Raw genomic sequence first — 19,750 nt, 5'->3', positions numbered from 1 at the left:
GTTCTGGCCTTGAACTGTCCAGACTCCGCCAGTCTCAAAGATGGTTGATTGTCGCCCCAAACAGTGATGGGCTGGCTACAATCACCCCAGATTTCCTGGACCAAACATCTGTAGTACTCCAACTCAGTGCATGTCGCAGACAACACACAGAATTCGGCTTCCATGGAAGACATTGCTATTAGGCTTTGCCTGCGCGACCGCCAACCAATCAGGGCATTTCCAAACTTGACTACCAAACCAGTCACTGACTTCCTGTCCTCCTGATTGGCCCAATCAGCATCTGCAAAACAAGTGTGTTGTGGCTCACCTTGCGCTGACATCTCCAAACAATACTCTTTGGTCTCCTGCAAATACCTAAGCACTCTCTTAATGCCATTCCAAGCATGCACGCTAGGTTTCGATGCTTCTCTACTGAGTAAATTGACTGCAAAAGCAATATCTGGTCTGCTCCATTGTGACAAATACAACAGACTCCCTAGCGCTGACTGAAACACTTCAGGACTCTCAAACGCTACTTTGTCCTTCACTTGTGACTCTTTCACAAAGTTTGTCTCCATGGGTGTTCTGACCCCTTTACAGTCAGACATTCTGAACTTCTCCAGCAAATGTTCAATCTTGCCTTTCTGACTGAGCAAAAAACTTCCATCCTCAGTTCTGTCTATCTGCACACCTAGATAAACATTCACTGCACCTAGATTCTTGAGTTTGAACCTCTTGCCTAGCTCTTTTGCAAACTTCTGCACTTGCATCTGGCTCTTTGCTAAGCAAATCAGGTCATCTACATAGACAAGCAACAGTTCTTGCTGTTCTCCTTCACCTCTGAGATACAGACAACTATCAGCTAGACTCTTCTTGAAACCTAGGCTCTTCAAAACAGAATCAAGACATGAATTCCAATTTTTAGCGGATTGCTTCAGACCGTAGATCGACTTGTGCAGCTTCCACACCTGACCTGGCACGTCACTCTCAAACCCTGGAGGAGGCAACATGTACAACTCCTCCTGGAGGTCAGAGTTCAAATAAGCGGTGTCCACATCAAAATGGTTGACCACTAGGCCTCTCTGCGCTGCAGTCGCTAAAAGCATCCTGAAAGATTCCGATCTCGAAGTCGGGCTAAATACATCTGTGTAGTGGATTCCTTTCTTCTGAGTAAAACCTCTAGCCACTAACCTAGCCTTGTACTGAGGCTCTCCAGTCACTGTGGGTTTCAGCCTGTAAACCCACCTACAACTGACTGCTTTCTTGCCTTCTGGCAACTGTGTTAGGCTATACACACCAAGAGATTGCATGGAGTTCAACTCTTTCTCCATTGCAACTTTCCACTTCCTAGCTTCCTCCACTGACAACTGTTGCACCTCTTCAAAGCTTTCAGGCTCACACACTGCTAGGTTCGCCCATACACTGACAGCTGAAAACCTTTCAGGTGGTTTACCTTTCGTGGTGCGTTTTGAACGCCTTGGTCCCACATCTTCCCCCTCTAAATCCGAACTGCTTGTCTCTGACTGTGGCTCTCTCGGACTAGCAGCACTGTCAAGAGACCAATACGCTTTGCAGCCCCCTCTGGGCTTGCTTTGAGTGAAGTGGGTGACCTACCACGTTTGCTGTACTTCCCAGGCTTGACCTGGGGTGAAGTCGGTGCGCTTCTGACTACTTGCTTCACTTCCCTAGGAGCTACACCACTTGGACCAGCTGCCTGACCTGGATCTGGTCCTGCAGCACCTGGAACTCCAGCATCAGCCACCTGAGTTTCCTCTTCCTGGTCAAAACCTGAAGACCAGTCAAGAAGAACTTCGGGGTTAGCATGAATGCGTCTCCAACCCTCCTGTTCACAGAACGTAGCACTCCTGCTAATGTGAATGCGGGTTTGGTCCCCCTCTGCTGGTACAAACCTCCAAGCCTTTGAGTTTGGTTCGTAACCACAGAAGATCATTTTCCTGGATCTTGAACCTCCCTTTCTGCGCTTCTGCTTTGGAATTAGAACCCAAGCCTCACACCCAAAAGTTCTGAAATAGTGCACCTTCGGAACTTTGCCATACAACATGTAGTAGGGTGTGTTGTCCACAACTGAATTAAAAGCGCGGTTTGAACAGAAATTCACAAATTTATAACATTCCCCCCAAAACCTCTGGGGTAATCCTGCATCAAACAACGTTGCCTCTACCAGTTCAGACAGCGTTCTAAATTTTCTTTCAGCTAAACCATTTTCCTGTGGACTAAAAGGGGCGGTTTTCCTGGGCCTAATTCCCTTGCTGCGGAAAAACCCTTGTAGTTCTGCACTCAAAAACTCCCCCCCTGTCACTCTGGAAACACTGGACAGTGAGAGAGAACTGTAGTTCTACTTCGGCTACCCACTCTTTTATCACTCTGGCAGCCTCCCCCTTCTCTTTCAGTGTTATGACCCAGGAAAAATGGCTGAAATCATCCAGAAGACACAAAACATATTTTGAACCACCTAAACTTGACGTTGACATCGGCCCAGAAATATCCAAGTGCACTAACTGAAATGGTTTTGTGCTCTTCCTCTCAGACCTAGGATAAGAGCATCTCTTCGTCTTCGCTTTCGCACATGCACGGCATTGCAGGTGTTTATTGCATGGCTTGAACCTGCAACCTTTGACAAAATCAGGGGCTTTTTTCACATAAGGAAAAGACATGTGACAAAATTTCCTATGCCAAGCATGAATACAATCCTTATGAATAGCGCCCTCTGTGCCCTTTGGGGTATTTGCACTTTTAGCCTGAGCATCACCAGTGTTACTTCCACCTGCTTGCCCCCTCCCATCTAGGACAAACAGACCATCAGACCCAACAGTAACGCTTATCAGCTCAGCCCCATCTCTGGCAATTTTGCAAACACCATTGGCAAAACTTATTTCAAAGCCCTCACGCAATAAGCAAGACACACTTAAGAGACCATTCTCCATGCCTGGTACAACATAAACATCAAGGTTAGTGTCTAAGCATTGCATATAAAAAACACCCTTGCTTTTAATTGTTCCAGAAGAACCATCAGCAAGATGCAGGCTTTTTTCATCTTCAAGTGGCCTGCAGTTCAGGATCTGTCCTGAAGGCGGTACAAGATGATGGGTGCTGCCTGAGTCAATAATAAAAGTGAAACTGTCCTGTTGTCTGTTTCCAACCGTTGCTAAGGCAGCAGAAAGATGTTGGCTGGCAGGCTTATCTGTAGTCTTCCCACATCCTCTGCCTCGGCGCTGCTGGCTGGTCCCACGACCACGTCCGCTGGGTTGCCTGGCACCTGGCTGAGTGACCTTGGCTGCTTCCGGAGCTGGGCAGAATCTCGCTACGTGCCCAGGCTGCTGGCACCGAAAACAAAGCCTTGTTGCGCACGCACTCACAGTGGATTCCTCAGTGCTTTTTCCTGCACCCCCACTGGCTTCTCTGCGCCCACGGCCCCCCTTCTCAGCCGATTCTTTCTGGCGTCGCAGTTCCTCATCCGCCAAACGACCAGAAACGTAAGCAATCGTGAGTTCATCTTCAGGCATGGCCTCAAACGTTAGGCACAAATGCTCATAGACGTTTCCCAAACTAGACAGCAAAATATAAACTTTTTCCTTCTCTTTGAACACAAGCTCATGCCGCTGCAGCTTATGGAATGCATCAATCACATTGGCAATGTGCTCCTTAATGGGTTGCCCTGGTCTCAGTCTCAACTCAAAGAGATGCCTCATAGCATGCAGCTTAGCTCCAGCTGTTTTTCTCTGATGGACCCTTTCCAAACTGTCCCAGGCTTGCTTAGCATTTTCAGCATTTTGCACATAGGGCAGTTGCGTAGCATCACAGCTCATGGCAATGGCACATAGAGCCTTATTGTCTTTCCTGGTTTCTGCTGCAAACCTCTGTGCTTCAGCTGCTGAATTATCAGCGACAGGGGTTGGAGGATTTAACACACAAGTCCATAAATCCTTTCCCAGCAACCACATTCTGGCCCTTTCTCTCCACTCTGCATAGTTGTCACCATTCAACCTCTGGAACGGCACGACAAATGACTCCTGTAGCTGCTCCGCCATCTTGTCCACCCCCGGGCTCCGTGTCCAGCACTGTACTGTACTCACTCAGAATAGCTGACGTTGCTCCTCCGGGTAGACTGCGGATCCCAGCCTCTAGTCCAGGGTCTTTCAGCTAGCGAGTGCATCTGTTAATTGCCGACTGCAAAACAACAGGTTTCTCCCAGCTAGCTCTTTACACCGGCTTTCTCCAAGGCTTTTACAGCTGCAATCACCTTTTATTGCTTTGGTGATTGATTAGGTTCAGGACCTCTTATCTCCCAGAACCTGTCACCCAGAACCTGTGACAGGTGGATCCATGACCTGTGACCCATAACCTGTGACGAATATAGGACTCCTTTGAGTTGTTTATGACTCAATTAGGAGCCACTAATTACCGCCCGGCACGCTTTCTCTAGCGCCTCTCTGCTCCGTAGACCCGGGCTGGCAGTAAAACACACACAGCAGAGTTCTTCTTCTTCTCACACACAGCGGAAGCTTGTATAGCCGTTGGATAAAAAGCCTCTTAAGAACACACAGAGTCCAAAGTGTTCTAATAACTACTGGAGTTTATTCTACAGAGAAAATAACAAACAACCTGGTGAGAGCGCAGACATCTTGCGACCGTCTCCCAGGCAAAAAACGAAACCAACTGATACACACAGAAACACTTCTAGTACATTCTGTAACATGATATCTTCCTCAGTGGTCAGGTGGACAGTACACAGTTAACTCTTTGGTTACTTGTTACTCCTCACATCTATGGTATGATATGATACATCTATGAAACGTCACAGTTACCTTGCTAAAAGCTAAGCTGATGCGTGTCTGGTCAGTGCATGGATAGAAGACTGCTTTGAAACTGAAATCATGTCTTCCATTAAGTTGTGAACTGCCCTGAGATCTATGGAAATAGGGCGGTATAAAAATCTAATAATAATAAAAGAAATAAAAAAATAAAAAAATCAATAAATAATTACAATAGCAAACTTCTTAGTTTCAGGCTTTTCCCTGTACATCTGAGAACTAGCTGACTAAGCTCACTGACACAACACAATAACTGGATCACGTTGGCTGGGGAAACCCAGCCAGATGGGCAGGGTATAAATAATAAATTATCATCATTATTATTACTACTTGCTTTTCCTTGGAGATAGGGTGCAAAAGAGGGCAGGGCTCCTCCTGAAACTTTGATAGTTGTGTCAAAGGGGGAATTTCAGCAGATGCGCTCTGCATGACAAGCTGCACCTGCTGAGATTTTCTTTTCTACACCCTTTTCTAAGGATGGAGGAGCCCTCTTCCCTTCTGCATCTCTCTACTCTACTTGGGACCAACGCAAGAAGCATTTCTATGACTTGAAATAATATCTGTAGGCTCAATGGTCTGATAACCTGTTTCTTAATTATAACTATTTTGCTTGTGCTCATGTCCCAAATGTTTTGTACTGAGCTGCATTGATAGTTCAATTCTCCTGTCCATATATACACGTTTTAAGATATATATATATATATCTGAATGACATGATGTGTGTTTCAATTGTTGGGGTGGGGTTTTCTTGTTTGGGGGGGGGGTAATGCTATCTTTAAGACATAAGTGTACAGGCTCCCTGCACAATTGGTTTTCTCCAGATTCTGCAACTTTGATCTCGTTCTTTGATTTAGCCCTGCAATTAAGAAGATTTGGTTCAAAGCAAAAGCCCATTGGTTGATGTTTTACACTGATGTGATAATGTTTACACAGATGTGCTTTGAAAGCTCGATTATGAAGGATTTTTTGGGTCCAGCCACATGACAGGCTCCTGTTATTTGAAAGGTAAACTTATATAACATCTATCTGCAACATCTTTTCCAACAAGTCTGCCAGCTCTCCCTCTCACTCCCTTCTTTGGAAGTGATTTATCTGATCATTGTATTTAACATTATTTTCGTTTTGAGGTTTTAAATCCTTCCACAATAAATCACTTGCTTTCAACAATCTTCTCTTTTTTTATCACTCAGGTGCACACAGGGCAGTACTTAGGACTACTGTGATGAAAAGGTGTTGTGTTACCTGCTTTAAGCCACCTGCCAATTAATTAGCCCCAAACCTCTCTCCAACAAATAAAGCAAAGCAGCCAAATCCATTTGATCTCCCAGATTTACATGGTTGGTGATTGAAAAGACACATGGAAAGAGACTTTGGGGGGGGAAACCACCTAAGAAAAACATCACCCTATTCTTTCCCATCGCTCTACTACTTTTGTTTTGTTTTGTTAGTTAAACAAAAGTGTAAACCCACTAAGCAATTTCCCGCCCCCACAGCCCTTTCAAGATTTGGTTCTGAAAGGTCCTCAATAGGGAAATAACATTTATCTAGATGAGAATATACAGTGTATTAAGGCAGGCAATAATACACTTTGCAATACTAAGGTTACATTAATGTTCTCAAAACACACGTGAACCAGTGTGTTTTGTACTGAGCCAGTCAGTGAACTAGAGCCAGATTTTATGGATCTGGGAAATAGACAAGTTACTTTCTCCAACTTTAATATGCAAATAATAAGCTCTTCCTCTCTTACAGGGTGGTAAGGAATTTTTATAAAAAATATTGCAAACTATTTTGCACATGAAAGTGTGATTAACAATGATACACTTTTTTATTTATATCCTACCATACCTCCTAAAACGTCATGGATGTATCCAGTTAAGTTCCAGTTGGAGTAAACCCATGGACCTGAACGAACCTAAGTTAGTCAGGCGCATTAATTGAAATGGGTCTACTCTGGAGTATAACAAACAATGGATACAACCCTCAGAGTGGACTCTGTGGTCCCTGCTCTTTTCCTCTGAGAAATCAAACTGGACAAGGCCCCCCAGAAAGCTTTGTGGCTCAGGGTTAGGATAGTCAGATGCAAAAGAAGACAGGGCTTCTTCAATGAATGTGTAGAGGAAGGAATTTCAACAGGCATAGATTACATTCCCTCTTCCACGAAACTATTTAAGTTGCTCCAGTCCTGTTCTTTTGCATCAAGACAACCTTAATGAGCAGAGATTTGAACCCGGATTTACCCAGACCCCAAACTCTAGCTACTACACCAGCTAGAGAAACACACTGGGTGGTATTCAACCAAGTCTTACGCAGGGCAGACCCACTGGAATTAATGCCAATATTAATAATAACATGAATAATAATAATAATAATAATAATAATAATAATAAATTATTTGTACCCCACCCATCTGGCTGAGTTTCCCCAGCCACTCTGGGCGGCTTCCAACAAAGATTAAAAATACATTAAAATGTCACACATTAAAAACTTCCCTAAACAGGACTGCCTTCAGATGTCGTCTAAATGTCAGGTAGTTGTTTATCTCTTTGACATCTGATGGGAGGGCGTTCCACATGGTGGGCGCCACTACCGAGAAGGCCCTCTGCCTGGTTCCCTGTAGCCTCACTTCTCGCAGTGAGGGAACCGCCAGAAGGCCCCTGGAGCTGGACCTCAGTGTCCAGGCAGAACGATGGGGGTGGAGACGCTCCTTCAGGTATACTGGGCCAAGGCCGTTTAGGGCTTTAAAGGTCAACACCAACACTTTGAATTGTGCTTGGAAACGTACTGGGAGCCAATGTAGGTCTTTCAGGACTGGTGTTATATGGTCTCGGCGGCCGACCCCAGTCACCAGTCTAGCTGCCACATTCTGGATTAGTTGTAGTTTCGGGGTTAAGTTCTCCATGCCTATTAATTTCAATGAGTCTACTCTGAATAGGACTTACACTGACTCCAACTCATAATTTAAAATATGGATGTACTTAATTGCATCTGAAATTATATTAAAAGAAGATGCCTCTTAAACAATCTGAAGCTGGTCCTGAGTGTCACCATTTGCATTGGGAATTGATCGCTACTGGAAGAGTGATAGCTCTTGCTTGTGGTACAGTACATGCTCTTGAGACTCTGGAACTAGACAATCCTTTGCTTTCAAAAGTTAGTTCTTCATACAAGAGGGCCCCTTTCCTCTTTTGCATCTGGTTACTCTACTCACTAATCCACTTGTGGTGATACCAACGTTATTAAACTTATGGACAATCAATATACAGGCACACACTTTGCGTAATAGAAATATCTGGAAATTGGGATAATTTTTACCTCTCTCTTGAAATTTGGGACAATCTGCCTCTGACCCATAACATAAACTGCAGTCTTATGCACACTTACCTGGGAGTAAGCCCAATTGAACTTAATGGGGCTTACTTCTGAGTAAACATGCCTAGGCATGTGCAGTAGCTCTCCTGCATAAAGATGAACCCATGCAGATGAAACAGACTGTTAGGTTGTGTGAGGATTCCACTCTCACACCTTTTATCTAACCTTATTAAGAAAAGGTGGGGTTTATTATAGTGGCAGTCAGGAATGCAAGTCTGAAAATTGAACAACAAGCCACACACAGATGGGACTTTCCCCTTCATAAGCTTGAGCAACCCTCTGGTAGGGAACTGTGAAGTTTCCCCTTGCCAGCCAGGAACACATCCATGCTTGCAGAAGCAGACTAGGAAGTTGCAAATGTATCTTTCCCAAACTATCAAAGCTCGCCCATAAAACATTTTGATCGCTTTTGTCTCTTTAACAACCCAAATACAGAGAGGTCCTGAAAGATTAGCAGGAGGACCTCCTGGCACTCATGCAGAAATAAAACCCATTGACTACTTCCCTAATGCTTTCATTACAAAATATGGACTTTTTTGATTGCTTCTTAAACTTTAAATGAATCCAGGTGCATAACTAATATATTTCTCTGCCTCTGCATTTCCAACAGAAACACTAGGTAGTTCCAACTGCCATGTGTCAGGAACCAGGTACAGTATGAGCATCAGCAGCTTGATACATTCCTAAACACCTGAAGGCAGGGACAGGGAACCTTTGGCCCTCCAGATCTTGTGGGACTACAACTCCCACAAGCCTTCATTGTAGGCCATGCTGCCGGGATTAATGGGAAATGTAGTTCAGCAACACCTGGAGGGTCAAATGTTCCTCACACTTGCTCTAAAAGGGCTTGCTGAGTCCATCAGAGAGAGGGAGGGAAGCAGCAGCACTTGACATCCTTCTATCATGTCTGGATACAGCTCTTGGTGACAGCCCCTGCCCTGAATGTGAAGCTAAACTGTTATGTATAATACTATCCATCTACCTTTGAAATTAGTTCTTTTGGGGGAGGGCTTTACCCTGAAAGTCAACATGTACCATAAGTATTGAGAATAAATACAGACCTTTAATCTCATGGTCGTGGGTTTAAGGCCCACATTGGGCAAAGGATTCCTGCATTGCATTGCATCCAGGGGGACTAGATCGGGTGCCCCCAAACTGCGGCCCTCCAGATGTTTTGGCCTACAACTCCCATGATCCCTAGCTAACAGGACCAGTGGTCAGGGAAGATGGGAATTGTAGTCAAAAAACATCTGGAGGGCTGAAGTTTGGGGATGCCTGGACTAGATGTTCCTTGTGGTCTCTTCCAACTCTATAATTCTATGATTGTTGCATGGCAATTCTTATATAATGCATAATTGCGTCAGACTGCCATCTCTTCAAGGAGACAGAGAAATGCTCCCAATGTGACACCTACTGGTACTTGACCAGAGCATACGGTAGTTTCTCCATCCAGAGATGAAGACTCTTTAATCCTTCAGATGTTGTTCAACTATGCCTCTCATTATCCCTAACCATTGGCTATGCTGGCTGAGGCTGATGGAGTCCAGCAACATCTAGATGGCCATAGGTTTGTCACCTCCAGCACAGAAATAGAGAGCGGTGAGTGTGGTACTCTCTCTCTCTCTCTCTCTCTCTCTCTCTCTCTCTCTCTCTCTCTCTCTCTCTCTCTCATTGTCCAGTAGCACCTTAGAGCAGCATCTTAAAAAGCAGAGACATCACCTTGCCGACAAAGGTCCGTATAGTTAAAGCTATGGTTTTCCCAGTAGTGATGTATGGAAGTGAGAGCTGGACCATAAAGAAGGCTGATCGCCGAAGAATTGATGCTTTTGAATTATGGTGCTGGAGGAGACTCTTGAGAGTCCCATGGACTGCAAGAAGATCAAACCTATCCATTCTTAAGGAAATCAGCCCTGAGTGCTCCCTGGAAGGACAGATCGTGAAGCTGAGGCTCCAATACTTTGGCCACCTCATGAGAAGAGAAGACTCCCTGGAAAAGACCCTGATGTTGGGAAAGATTGAGGGCACTAGGAGAAGGGGACGGCAGAGGACGAGATGGTTGGACAGTGTTCTCGAAGCTACAAACATGAGTTTGACCAAACTGCGGGAGGCAGTGCAAGACAGGAGTGCCTGGCGTGCTATGGTCCATGGGGTCACGAAGAGTCGGACACGACTAAACGACTAAACAACAACCTTAGAGCAGTGTTTCTCAACCAGTGTGCCTCCAGATGTTTTGGGACTACAACTCCCATCATCCCTAGCTAGCAAGACCAGTGGTCAGGAATGATGGGAGTTGTAGTCCCAAAACATCTGGAGGCACACTGGTTGAGAAACACTGCCTTAGAGACCCACTAAGTTTGTTCGTGGTATAAGCTTTCGTGTGCATGCACACTTCTTCAGATACTTCTTCAGGTAATAAAAATATGTTTCAGATAGAACCCCTCTATTCATGGGTGATCCAAAAAAATTGCAGGAAGGTTAACATGAGATTACTTTACAAATCTGCCTTCTTGCACTACCACCAATCATTAAAAAAACATGATACAAGAAGACTGAGAACTCTGCACACCAAGGAGAGGGAAAGAGAGGCTTCCTGAGAGTCAGGCCCATTGAACTCAGTGAGGCTTACTTTGGAGTAGACCTGCTTGGCTTTGCACTCTCAGGCTGCAACAATTCTAAACTTACCTACTCGGGAGCAAGCCCTATTGAGCTCAATGAGGCTTTGAGTAAACATGTTTCAGATTGTGCTATCGAATCACTTTAAGTGGCATGTATGCAATCAGTTCTAGCCTCCTGAGACCTGATGGAAAAAGCAGAAAACATTGTTGGGTTCTGCCTTCCCCTTCCCTACAAGGGTATGCAGTATGGGGAGATCTAGGAGCATGCCTAGGATTGGATGAGCCATTTAGAAAGAGCAGGATGAGATTAGCTTTTCAGATCACAGCACACAGCCAGGCATTGCAATTCTATGCACAGAGTTGCTGAACCTCATTCCCTCCCCAGTCTAAAAAAGCAGCCCTGCCAAAGATGGTTGGTGGCAATCTGGTTGGTGTAATATATGGGTTCATAATGTGAGCTCTAACAATTTCTCTAAGGCCCACCAGATGATGTTGGCCTCCAACTCCTCTCAGCCCTAGGCAGCAAAGGTAATAGACAGGGATGATGGGAGATGGAGTCCAAGAACATCTGGGTGGCCAGAGGTTCATCACACTTGCTGTAAGGCCACACGTGTACATGTATTAAGGCAAATGTCAGAAACTTGACATTGCTGATGTTGATTGGTAAGCTGTTGCAACACCCAGCTGGAAAGGCGTTCACACTTGTGGCATCTCTTCTCCCTGTAAGCCAACATTCTCCAATTTGGTACCTTCCAAATGGTTTGGACTACAGTTCCCCTGTATGCCCAGTGGTCAGGGTTTAAGGGCATTGTAGCCCAAACCACCTAGAGGGCACCAGGTTGAGGAAGGGCGCCACAAATTAGGGAAATGACATTGGGTCATTTACAGAAGGCCATAGACATAGCCAGGATTTTTGTTAGGGGGGCAGGCCTTTTGTTAGGTGTGTGTGTGTGGGGGGGCGGGTCAGAACTGATGTGATTGGTCAATTAAATATTTCTATTGCCCATCCCCCCGCCCCCTGTCTATGCCCATGGAGAAAACATTCACTTAGTTTCATCATTTACAGGTAAACACCAGCATTTTCTGATATTTCCCACTGGGCTACTTCTAATCTGGAGACTGACCAGTAAATGTCGATATTCACCAATAGCCTACCAGACCCCAACACGCATCTGTTCTGCCATATTCTGATAGATTGTTAAGCACTATATTAAGACACACCAGAACAATAGTCCTGTGTCACATTGTCTGTGATAAATGAAGTATAGCAGCCTTCAAGGAAGGGGGAAACCCCAGTTGACGATGCCAATTCATTTGGAAACAAAATCCCCCCTCTTTTGGGGGGAAACCTAAGGTGATAAAAGGAAAGGGTAATAAACGCAACACTTTTATGAGTGCTCTGAAAAATCTCAGAGTGGAACTGTTAGATCTTTTGCTTTTTCTCCCCCGCCTCCCTCCGCCCGCTGCTCTTTCATGTGTGTCTGGGCAGGTCTAACCCTCAGGTAACGCCCTTTCTCTCCTGCTTCTCGCTTACCTTTCCTTGCACCTGTCCACGTAATGCACTGCAAGCTCCCCAAGTCCAACCCTGCTTTCTCCTGCACCTCTTGCCAAACTGGGCTTTTGCGCCTTCTCGGTTTACTGCTGTGCTGCTAACTTCGAAGGGGCGTGCGCCAAGGCGCGAGAGAATGGCTGGGGAACAGTAGGAACTCCCCTCCTTCCCTGTAGAGCGAGGGTGGAGGCGGAGGGGAAGAAAGGTGTGAGAGGAGGGGCGGCAAGGAGAGAGAGAAAAGCTCCGTCTAGGGTTTCAAACGCCGGGGCGCGCATCCGCATTAGCATATGTCAGGGGGGAAACCCGCCCGACGTGGCTATATATAGAGAGCGAGCGAGAGAGATTCCCCCACGCGCAATTTTGGAGCGGCCTCGCTTGCATCGAGCCAGAACCACCAGCAGCAGCACCGGTTGTGGATGTTTATGCAAAGCTCAGCACAGTCCCGCCAGCCCCATGCCTAGGGAGAAAGGAGAGCCTCCCCAGACAGGCAACTGCTATCTGGATGCGGAGTCCGGTCTCCGGAAGAAGCCCCAGCTGTGAGCGTTGAGACGTGCCTCTGACTCTCTGCATACATCTACCTGCCCATTATATATATACATATATATAATCTCCCCGCCGTCCCTTCCTCGCTCGCTCCCTCCCCGCTGGGACTCCTCCATGGCTCCCTTAGCCGACGTCGGGGGCTTCCTAGGCGGTCTGGAGGGTTTGGGCCAGCAGGTGAGCTCCCACTTCCTCCTGCCTCCGTCCGGGGAGAGGCCGCCTCTGCTGGTCGAGAGGGGCTCCCGAGGGGGCGCGGCGGCGTCGGGGGCCACCGAGCTGGCGCACTTGCAAGGCATCCTGCGCCGGAGGCAGCTCTACTGCAGGACCGGCTTCCACCTGCAGATCCTGCCCGACGGCAGCGTGCAAGGCACTCGGCAAGACCACAGCCTCTTCGGTAAGGCTCTTCACTCTTCCCCTTTCTTTCCTTCCTCCCTTCCTCCTTTCCTTCCCTCTCTTCCGCGACTTCTTCCCCCACCTTCTCCCCTTGCGACGGAAGCATCCTATAGCAACAGATGGTATAGCAACGGAACTCTGGCTTAAAGGCACAAACCGCTATAAATCCGGGCTAGGACAGCGCAAAGGGAGTCAGCCTAGCTCCATATGATGCTGGAGACAAGAGCTTGAGGGAATTGTGTGGGGAAAGGGCATCATTAGAATCGTAGAGTTGGAAGGGATCCCAAGGATCATCTAGTCCAACCCCCTGCAATGCAGGAATCTTTTGCCCCAACCCATGGCCCTGAGATTAAGAATCTCATGCTCTAGCATCTGTTTGCAAGGCTTTGTTTGGAGTAACGAACTTTTTTTGGGGAAAAAAGAATGTCCTTGTAAGCATGAAGTAACAAAAGAAGATTTCATTGAGCATGTGCAGAGTGCCTTTCCGGCACCACCGACAGCTGCATCCCATACTGTGCAGTAGAGGAACATTGTGGGTGGAATCCTTGCAAGAAATAGTGTTGCACCTGAAAACTGCAATGGGCCACAGTTTCCATGTCAATAGTTATTCTCATGGTGGTTGCATACTATTTTGGACACAGGTGTGCTTTCCTGCAGGAAATAGGTAATTAGTTGGTGCAGATGAGAAGAGAGGGCTTCCAGGTCAGAGTGTGCTGCTCTATAGAGCCTCAGGACCTCTCCTTTTAGAAAGGAAACGCCATATGTATTTGCTCAGTCATCTGCACCACTTGTATGTGAGCAGCATGTGTGTGTGCATATGCGGAAATACAGAGACATAACACAGCGGCATACCTGGACACACTGCTCTGGCTGAGGGGAGCAAGAGGGTGTGTCAATTCCAGCCTTTCACTCTGATCTTTGCCAGTGCTTTGATTTTTCTTCTAACAAATGAATGTAGGTCTTGCCTTCCTTAATTGTTTGCAATGCAGCCCTGCCCTTTGCTACCTGTGTATTAAGCCCCATGCGTTCCAGTGGGAGTTAGGCATACGCAAATATGTGCAAGACTGCACTTTAACAAGACGCTGCTGTGCAAAGTGGAACTGAACTGTGCTGGTCCTTCATAAACAACAGCAGCTACTGCTGTTTCACGTCTATTTAGCTCTACTGTGCCGGGCACTGTGTGCAACAGAACAGGCCACCTGCCTACCTTAAAAGCAGTGAGGAGACACTGAATCTAGGGCTGTATTCCTGCGAAGATAGTTGATTCTCCTCCCAACAGCCCTATTAGATTTTTTACTATGCCCATTTCGCAGATTGGAAAAAGAAGGCAGAGTTAGTTGAAGGCCAACGATTGAGTTTATAGCATAGCAGGTGTTTCTCAGGTCCACATGTGACCTGACACACTAGCCACTAGTTCAATAACTTGCTACATCTCTGATCTGTATAAGTAGTAGTAGTAGTAGTAGTAGCAGTAATTTATTTATACCCCGCCCATCTGGCTGGGTTTCCCCAGCCACTCTGGGTGGCTTCCAACAAAAGATTAAAAATACATTAAAACATCAGTCATTAAAAACTTCCCTAAACAGGGCTGCCTTCAAACATCTTCTAAATGTGAGATAGTTGTTTATTTCTTTGACATCTGATGGGAGGTTGTTCCATAGAGTGGGCGCAACTACTGAGAAGGCCCTTGCTCTATTTAGGATTCAAGTCTTCTTCTTCTTCTTCTTCTTCTTCTTCTTCTTCTTCTTCTTCTTCTTCTTCTTCTTCGATCACTCATAGCTGAGTAAGATTGTCTTCCATGAACACGGTCTTAGCGGTGTGTCCATAGGTAACTGTGGAGGCCAGTTCTGGATCTGCACATCCTTCCACATGGTGAGGGTTTGCCAAATGTGCCTTCCTCTTAGCTCGTTTCTCCCTTTCTCCCTGAGTTCGAGTGTCTTCAAAGTCCATGACACCTTTGGTAAAGGCTGTTCTCCAATTGGAGCACTCGCAGGCCAGTGTTTCCCAATTATTGGTTTTTATACTACATTTTTTAGAAAAAGATTTGCCTTGAGAGAGTCTTTAAACCTCTTTTGTTGACCGCCAGCATTATGCTTTTCATTTTTAAGTTGGGAATAGGGTAGTTGCTTTGGAAGATGATAATCAGGCATCCGAACAACATGACCAGCCCAAGAAGTAGATGTTGAAGAATCATCTGTGCATTAATGACAATTGGAGACTTAACGCCAGATTGGGAAAGGTTGCTTAATTTGTAAGAGCAAACAAAAAGGGGCAGATTGTAGGAAGCACAGCCTTATCTGAAGAAACCTGCTACTGTTGACAACCATGGAGGGGTTTGAACAGACACAAAAGGCCAATGGAGAAGTTTTCTATCAGGTTTCCCATAGTCAAAACAACCCACTGCAAAAGGTTCTTAACTGATTTTGCAACACACTGGAAACATCAAGGTTTCCAGACTGAACAGAACGTCAGTTCAACAGAGTTCTGCACAGAAGGGAAATTTCTTACAGCATGTAAACACAGAATAATTACCTCCAAAGAGAGAGAGGGGGGGAGTTTGAGATTGAGATCAAACATTTTTGGTGCTTCTTTATTCTATCACCATTCTCAATAGGTTTGTCTGATGTGGTGTCTTTGTGGATTGAATCACCTGCTTATTATAAATTGGGGAGGGGAGGGGAGTCTTTCTTTGAAAATGATATCAGAAAGGCAAAATACCTCCCATGTCTTTCAATGGAACTTTGAATATTGGGAACTCTGAAATCTCTGATGATTTATTTGCAGTAGGAAGATTTAATATCTGATCTTTGTAGAAGATTTGGCTGGGCTGCCACTCAGCATTATACAAACCAAGACCCTGGCAACTTTCAATTAAAACTCCCAAGGCTGCAAATGATAGAACATTCATTATCTTGCTTTGGGAGTTCAGAAAATAAAACAGCATTGATAAATACAGAAGAAAGATTCAAAGCTATGCCTAAAATCAGATGGTAATACAGTATTTCAAAAGGGGGGGGGGAGCCATGGTTTTTAAAAGCAGTTATCAAAAACTTCCTTTCCAACAATCCAAATATTTGATTACTGTTATTATTTAACAGAGAATGGGATAGCCTAGCCAAAGTTGCACTCATAAGTTCCACTGATTTCAGCTGGAGAGACTTGGGCACATGCTTAACACTCTCGTTGAAATCAATGAAGTGTCAAAGGGCTTAGTTTTGGCCGGATCGTGCCCAGTATTTGAACCATTGTGACCCAGGGCTACACCTTTTGAGGCTGTTCTGTGCTATAACAAAGTATTACAGTTAGATTTTGCATAGCTAAGTCTCTGTCTGCCTTTAGCATGGAAGTTGAAAACAAATGTTTGTTTTTCTCCCTCCTCAATGCAGGTATCCTTGAATTCATCAGTGTGGCCGTGGGATTAGTCAGTATTCGAGGGGTGGACAGCGGCCTTTACCTTGGAATGAATGAGAAAGGCGAACTTTATGGCTCTGTAAGTATTACCATTGTATTATTCAACTCATGCTATAAGCTCAGATTGCCTGTTCACCTGATCAGTTATAGCCACTGGGAATTTTGCTGCTGGTGCCAGAGACAGTTGGATCATACCGATTTATTATTATCTTTTCCTATCACCTAGTGCCGGACCATTCTGCATGCAGAGATATGCTCTGTCTCTGAGCTATGCCCCTTCCCCCGATTTCAGGCCAACTTCCCTGGCTGCTACCAGCAGAGTTATAGGGTGCACTTTTCATTCATATGCGGTGGCAATCCGGTTCCAGCCAGCCTGGCCCAGGTGCTCATGTGAATGACTTTTAGTTCGATTGAAGAAATAAGTCCAACTTGCAAGGAGTGAAGGGACAAGGAAGTCTTAGTATTGTTAACCTAGAACAGCCCTAGCCAACCCAGGTGCCTTCCAAAGGTTTTGGACTTACAACACCTACTAGCTGCAGCCAGGGCTGATGGGAGTTGCAGTCCGAAAGAGCAAACAGGTTGTCAAAACCGGTCTAGGAGTCTAGACAGTTTTATAAAGGGGTTCAGTAGCTAATATTTCCCTTCAAATATCAATCTTGCAAAGCAAGTCATGCTCCAAGTTCACTCTTTTCACCAAAATAGAGAGAGAGAGAGATATGAAGGAGTTGTACACATAAATACCAGAGCATAGACGGCCGGCAGTGAAATTTGCTGCTCCATTGTGATTCAGCCGGTGGAGCGCTGGGGTGTACTTTTTCTTTCCTTCTTAATAAAATAATTATCTTATATTCAGGCCAATACAGTACAGTGGTACCTCAGGTTACAAACACCTTGGGTTACAAACGCTTCGGGTTACAGACTCCCCTAACCCGGAAGTAGTACCTCGGGCTAAGAACTTTACCTCAGGATGAGAACAGAAATCGTGAGGCAGCAGCGGGAGGCCCCATTAGCTAAAGTGGTACCTCAGGTTAAGAACGGTTTCGGGTTAAGAACGGACCTCTGGAACAAATTAAGTTCATAACCAGAGGTGCCACTGTATCTCCCCTATGCTTCCAGAAGAGAAGCGATAGATCCATTGCTTTAATAAAAGAGTCCCCTTGACTCTTCTATTAAAGCAATGGATCTGTTGCTTCTCTTCTGGAAGTATAGGGGATATACCGTATTGGCCCAAATATAAGCTGCACACGCAAAAAAGCCGTGTCTTTAAAATTCGGGGGGGGGGGGAAGAGAAAAAAAGACAATACCCGAATATAAGCAGCTCCTTAAAATTCTGCAGGCACTGACACCTGTTCCGTTTTACCGTATGTCTGTTTCAGCGATGATATCATAAAAGCCCATTTTTGTAAGGTTGCGAATTTAAGCCACACTTTAACTTTTCACAGTCGGAATTTGGGAAAAAAGTGTGGCTTATATTCGGGCCAATACGGTAATCTGAGGTGGGGAGGGTTAGGGGTATTGCTAGATCTTTAAAATGGCACAAATAGGCCCATGGTACAAATCTGCATGAAAATGCACCTGCTAATTTATATGTATAAAGCTGCCTTGTAAGCAAAATTCACTTTTAAAAAACTTTTATTCCAAAAACAAATTTTTGGGAGGTGGCCTAAGAACAGTCGTTGCCTAAACGATTAGTTAGCTCTTATCTGAGCAAGTGAAAGGAAAGCTGCTTTTGAGAGATGCCACCTTTGACGCATTTACTTAATCAGATTTCTCACCTCTGTTTATTCCTAAAATTTCCACAGGAGAAGCTGACTCCTGAATGTGTCTTCAGAGAACAGTTTGAAGAGAACTGGTACAACACATACTCCTCCAATGTGTACAAGCATGGAGACTCTGGCCGGCGGTACTTTGTGGCGCTAAACAAAGACGGCAGTCCCCGAGACGGGGCGAGGTCCAAAAGACACCAGAAATTCACCCATTTCTTGCCCCGGCCGGTGGATCCAGAACGAGTACCGGAGCTCTACAAGGATGTGTTAGTATACAGCTGAAGTCGGTTCCACTGGAGGAAAATCGAGTCTCTTAGCCTCAATGGTAACAAAAGCCCGAAGAACTTCTGAATGCTGTGGAGTTCCTGAGATATCTAGGGTGCCGGTTGTCAGAGAAGCTGTTAGTGGTAGACAAAGCCCTTCATTGCCCAACGTCTGGATTTAGGAGAGTGGGCCTTGAGGTCGAGTGGGTCAACCTCTTTTTGGTTTGCTCGCTCGTGCGCCGGTCAAGTAGACAAGGAGAAGTTGGAACTGGACTTCAAACCAGACTGTTCTGGATTGCTTTCTCCCTTCACCTAGAACACGAAATAGCTACCTAAAGCATGTGGAGGCGGATTGTAGAAACGGCAGGAAAAGAATGAATGGCAAGCCCAGCAAACACAGCTGTGTGGATTGGGAGTGTCAATCTATGGGGACAGCGCTAACTTGGGAAGTGAAACCCGGATTTGTTTTTCCCTTCAGGATGGACCTAATTTATATACTTTCAGAGTGCATATATTTATTTTAAATATTTATTTATTGCAGAGTTTATTTTTTACTGGGCTATGAAGAGAGTACAACCCTTTACCCCAATGAAAAAATCAATTATGGTGCCAATATTTACTCCAAGGTAGTGTCAAGAAAAGGGGTGTTGTATCCCCCAAAGAATTCAAATGGAGCAACATCTCTGGAAATATCATTGTTGGGAAATAATAAATTGGGGTTATGTTTCTATGCACGCTCCGTTGCCTTATACAGGAAAAGTTGTTGGCTGCCTTGTGACTGCCCCCTATATTTGTACTGGATTTTTTTTTATAAAAAAATGCACATTTAAAAGGGAATTAAAGATAAACTTCCATCTATTTGTTTCACTGTTGTTACTTAATGGAATTGTCAATCATTGGTAGCAGAGGCAAGGGTAGTCCTCACCTACTCCTATGTCTCAGGTTGCACATGGTTATTATACAGAGGCATCTATGTTTTCAACTCTCTAGTTCTTCATGATGACTCTGGTCCTTGATAGTAACTGTTATG

General features: G+C 45.3%; 1 protein-coding gene across 1 annotated transcript; it reads left to right on the top strand.

The window, feature by feature from the left end:
- The first annotated feature begins 13,004 nt into the window (after nt 1-13,004).
- FGF20 (fibroblast growth factor 20) lies at nt 13,005-19,547 on the top strand. Its single transcript, XM_035113324.2, has 3 exons — nt 13,005-13,281; nt 16,667-16,770; nt 18,494-19,547. The coding sequence occupies exons 1-3, from the start codon at nt 13,005-13,007 to the stop codon at nt 18,737-18,739; spliced, it is 627 nt and encodes a 208-aa protein (XP_034969215.2). The 3' UTR covers nt 18,740-19,547.
- Nucleotides 19,548-19,750: the final 203 nt, after the last annotated feature.

This window comes from Zootoca vivipara, chromosome 9 (assembly GCF_963506605.1).
Source record: "Zootoca vivipara chromosome 9, rZooViv1.1, whole genome shotgun sequence".
In the NCBI taxonomy this organism is placed as follows: Eukaryota; Metazoa; Chordata; class Lepidosauria; order Squamata; family Lacertidae; genus Zootoca; species Zootoca vivipara.
Note: the sequence above shows the minus strand (reverse complement) of the source record. Positions and strands in the feature narration are given on the sequence as shown.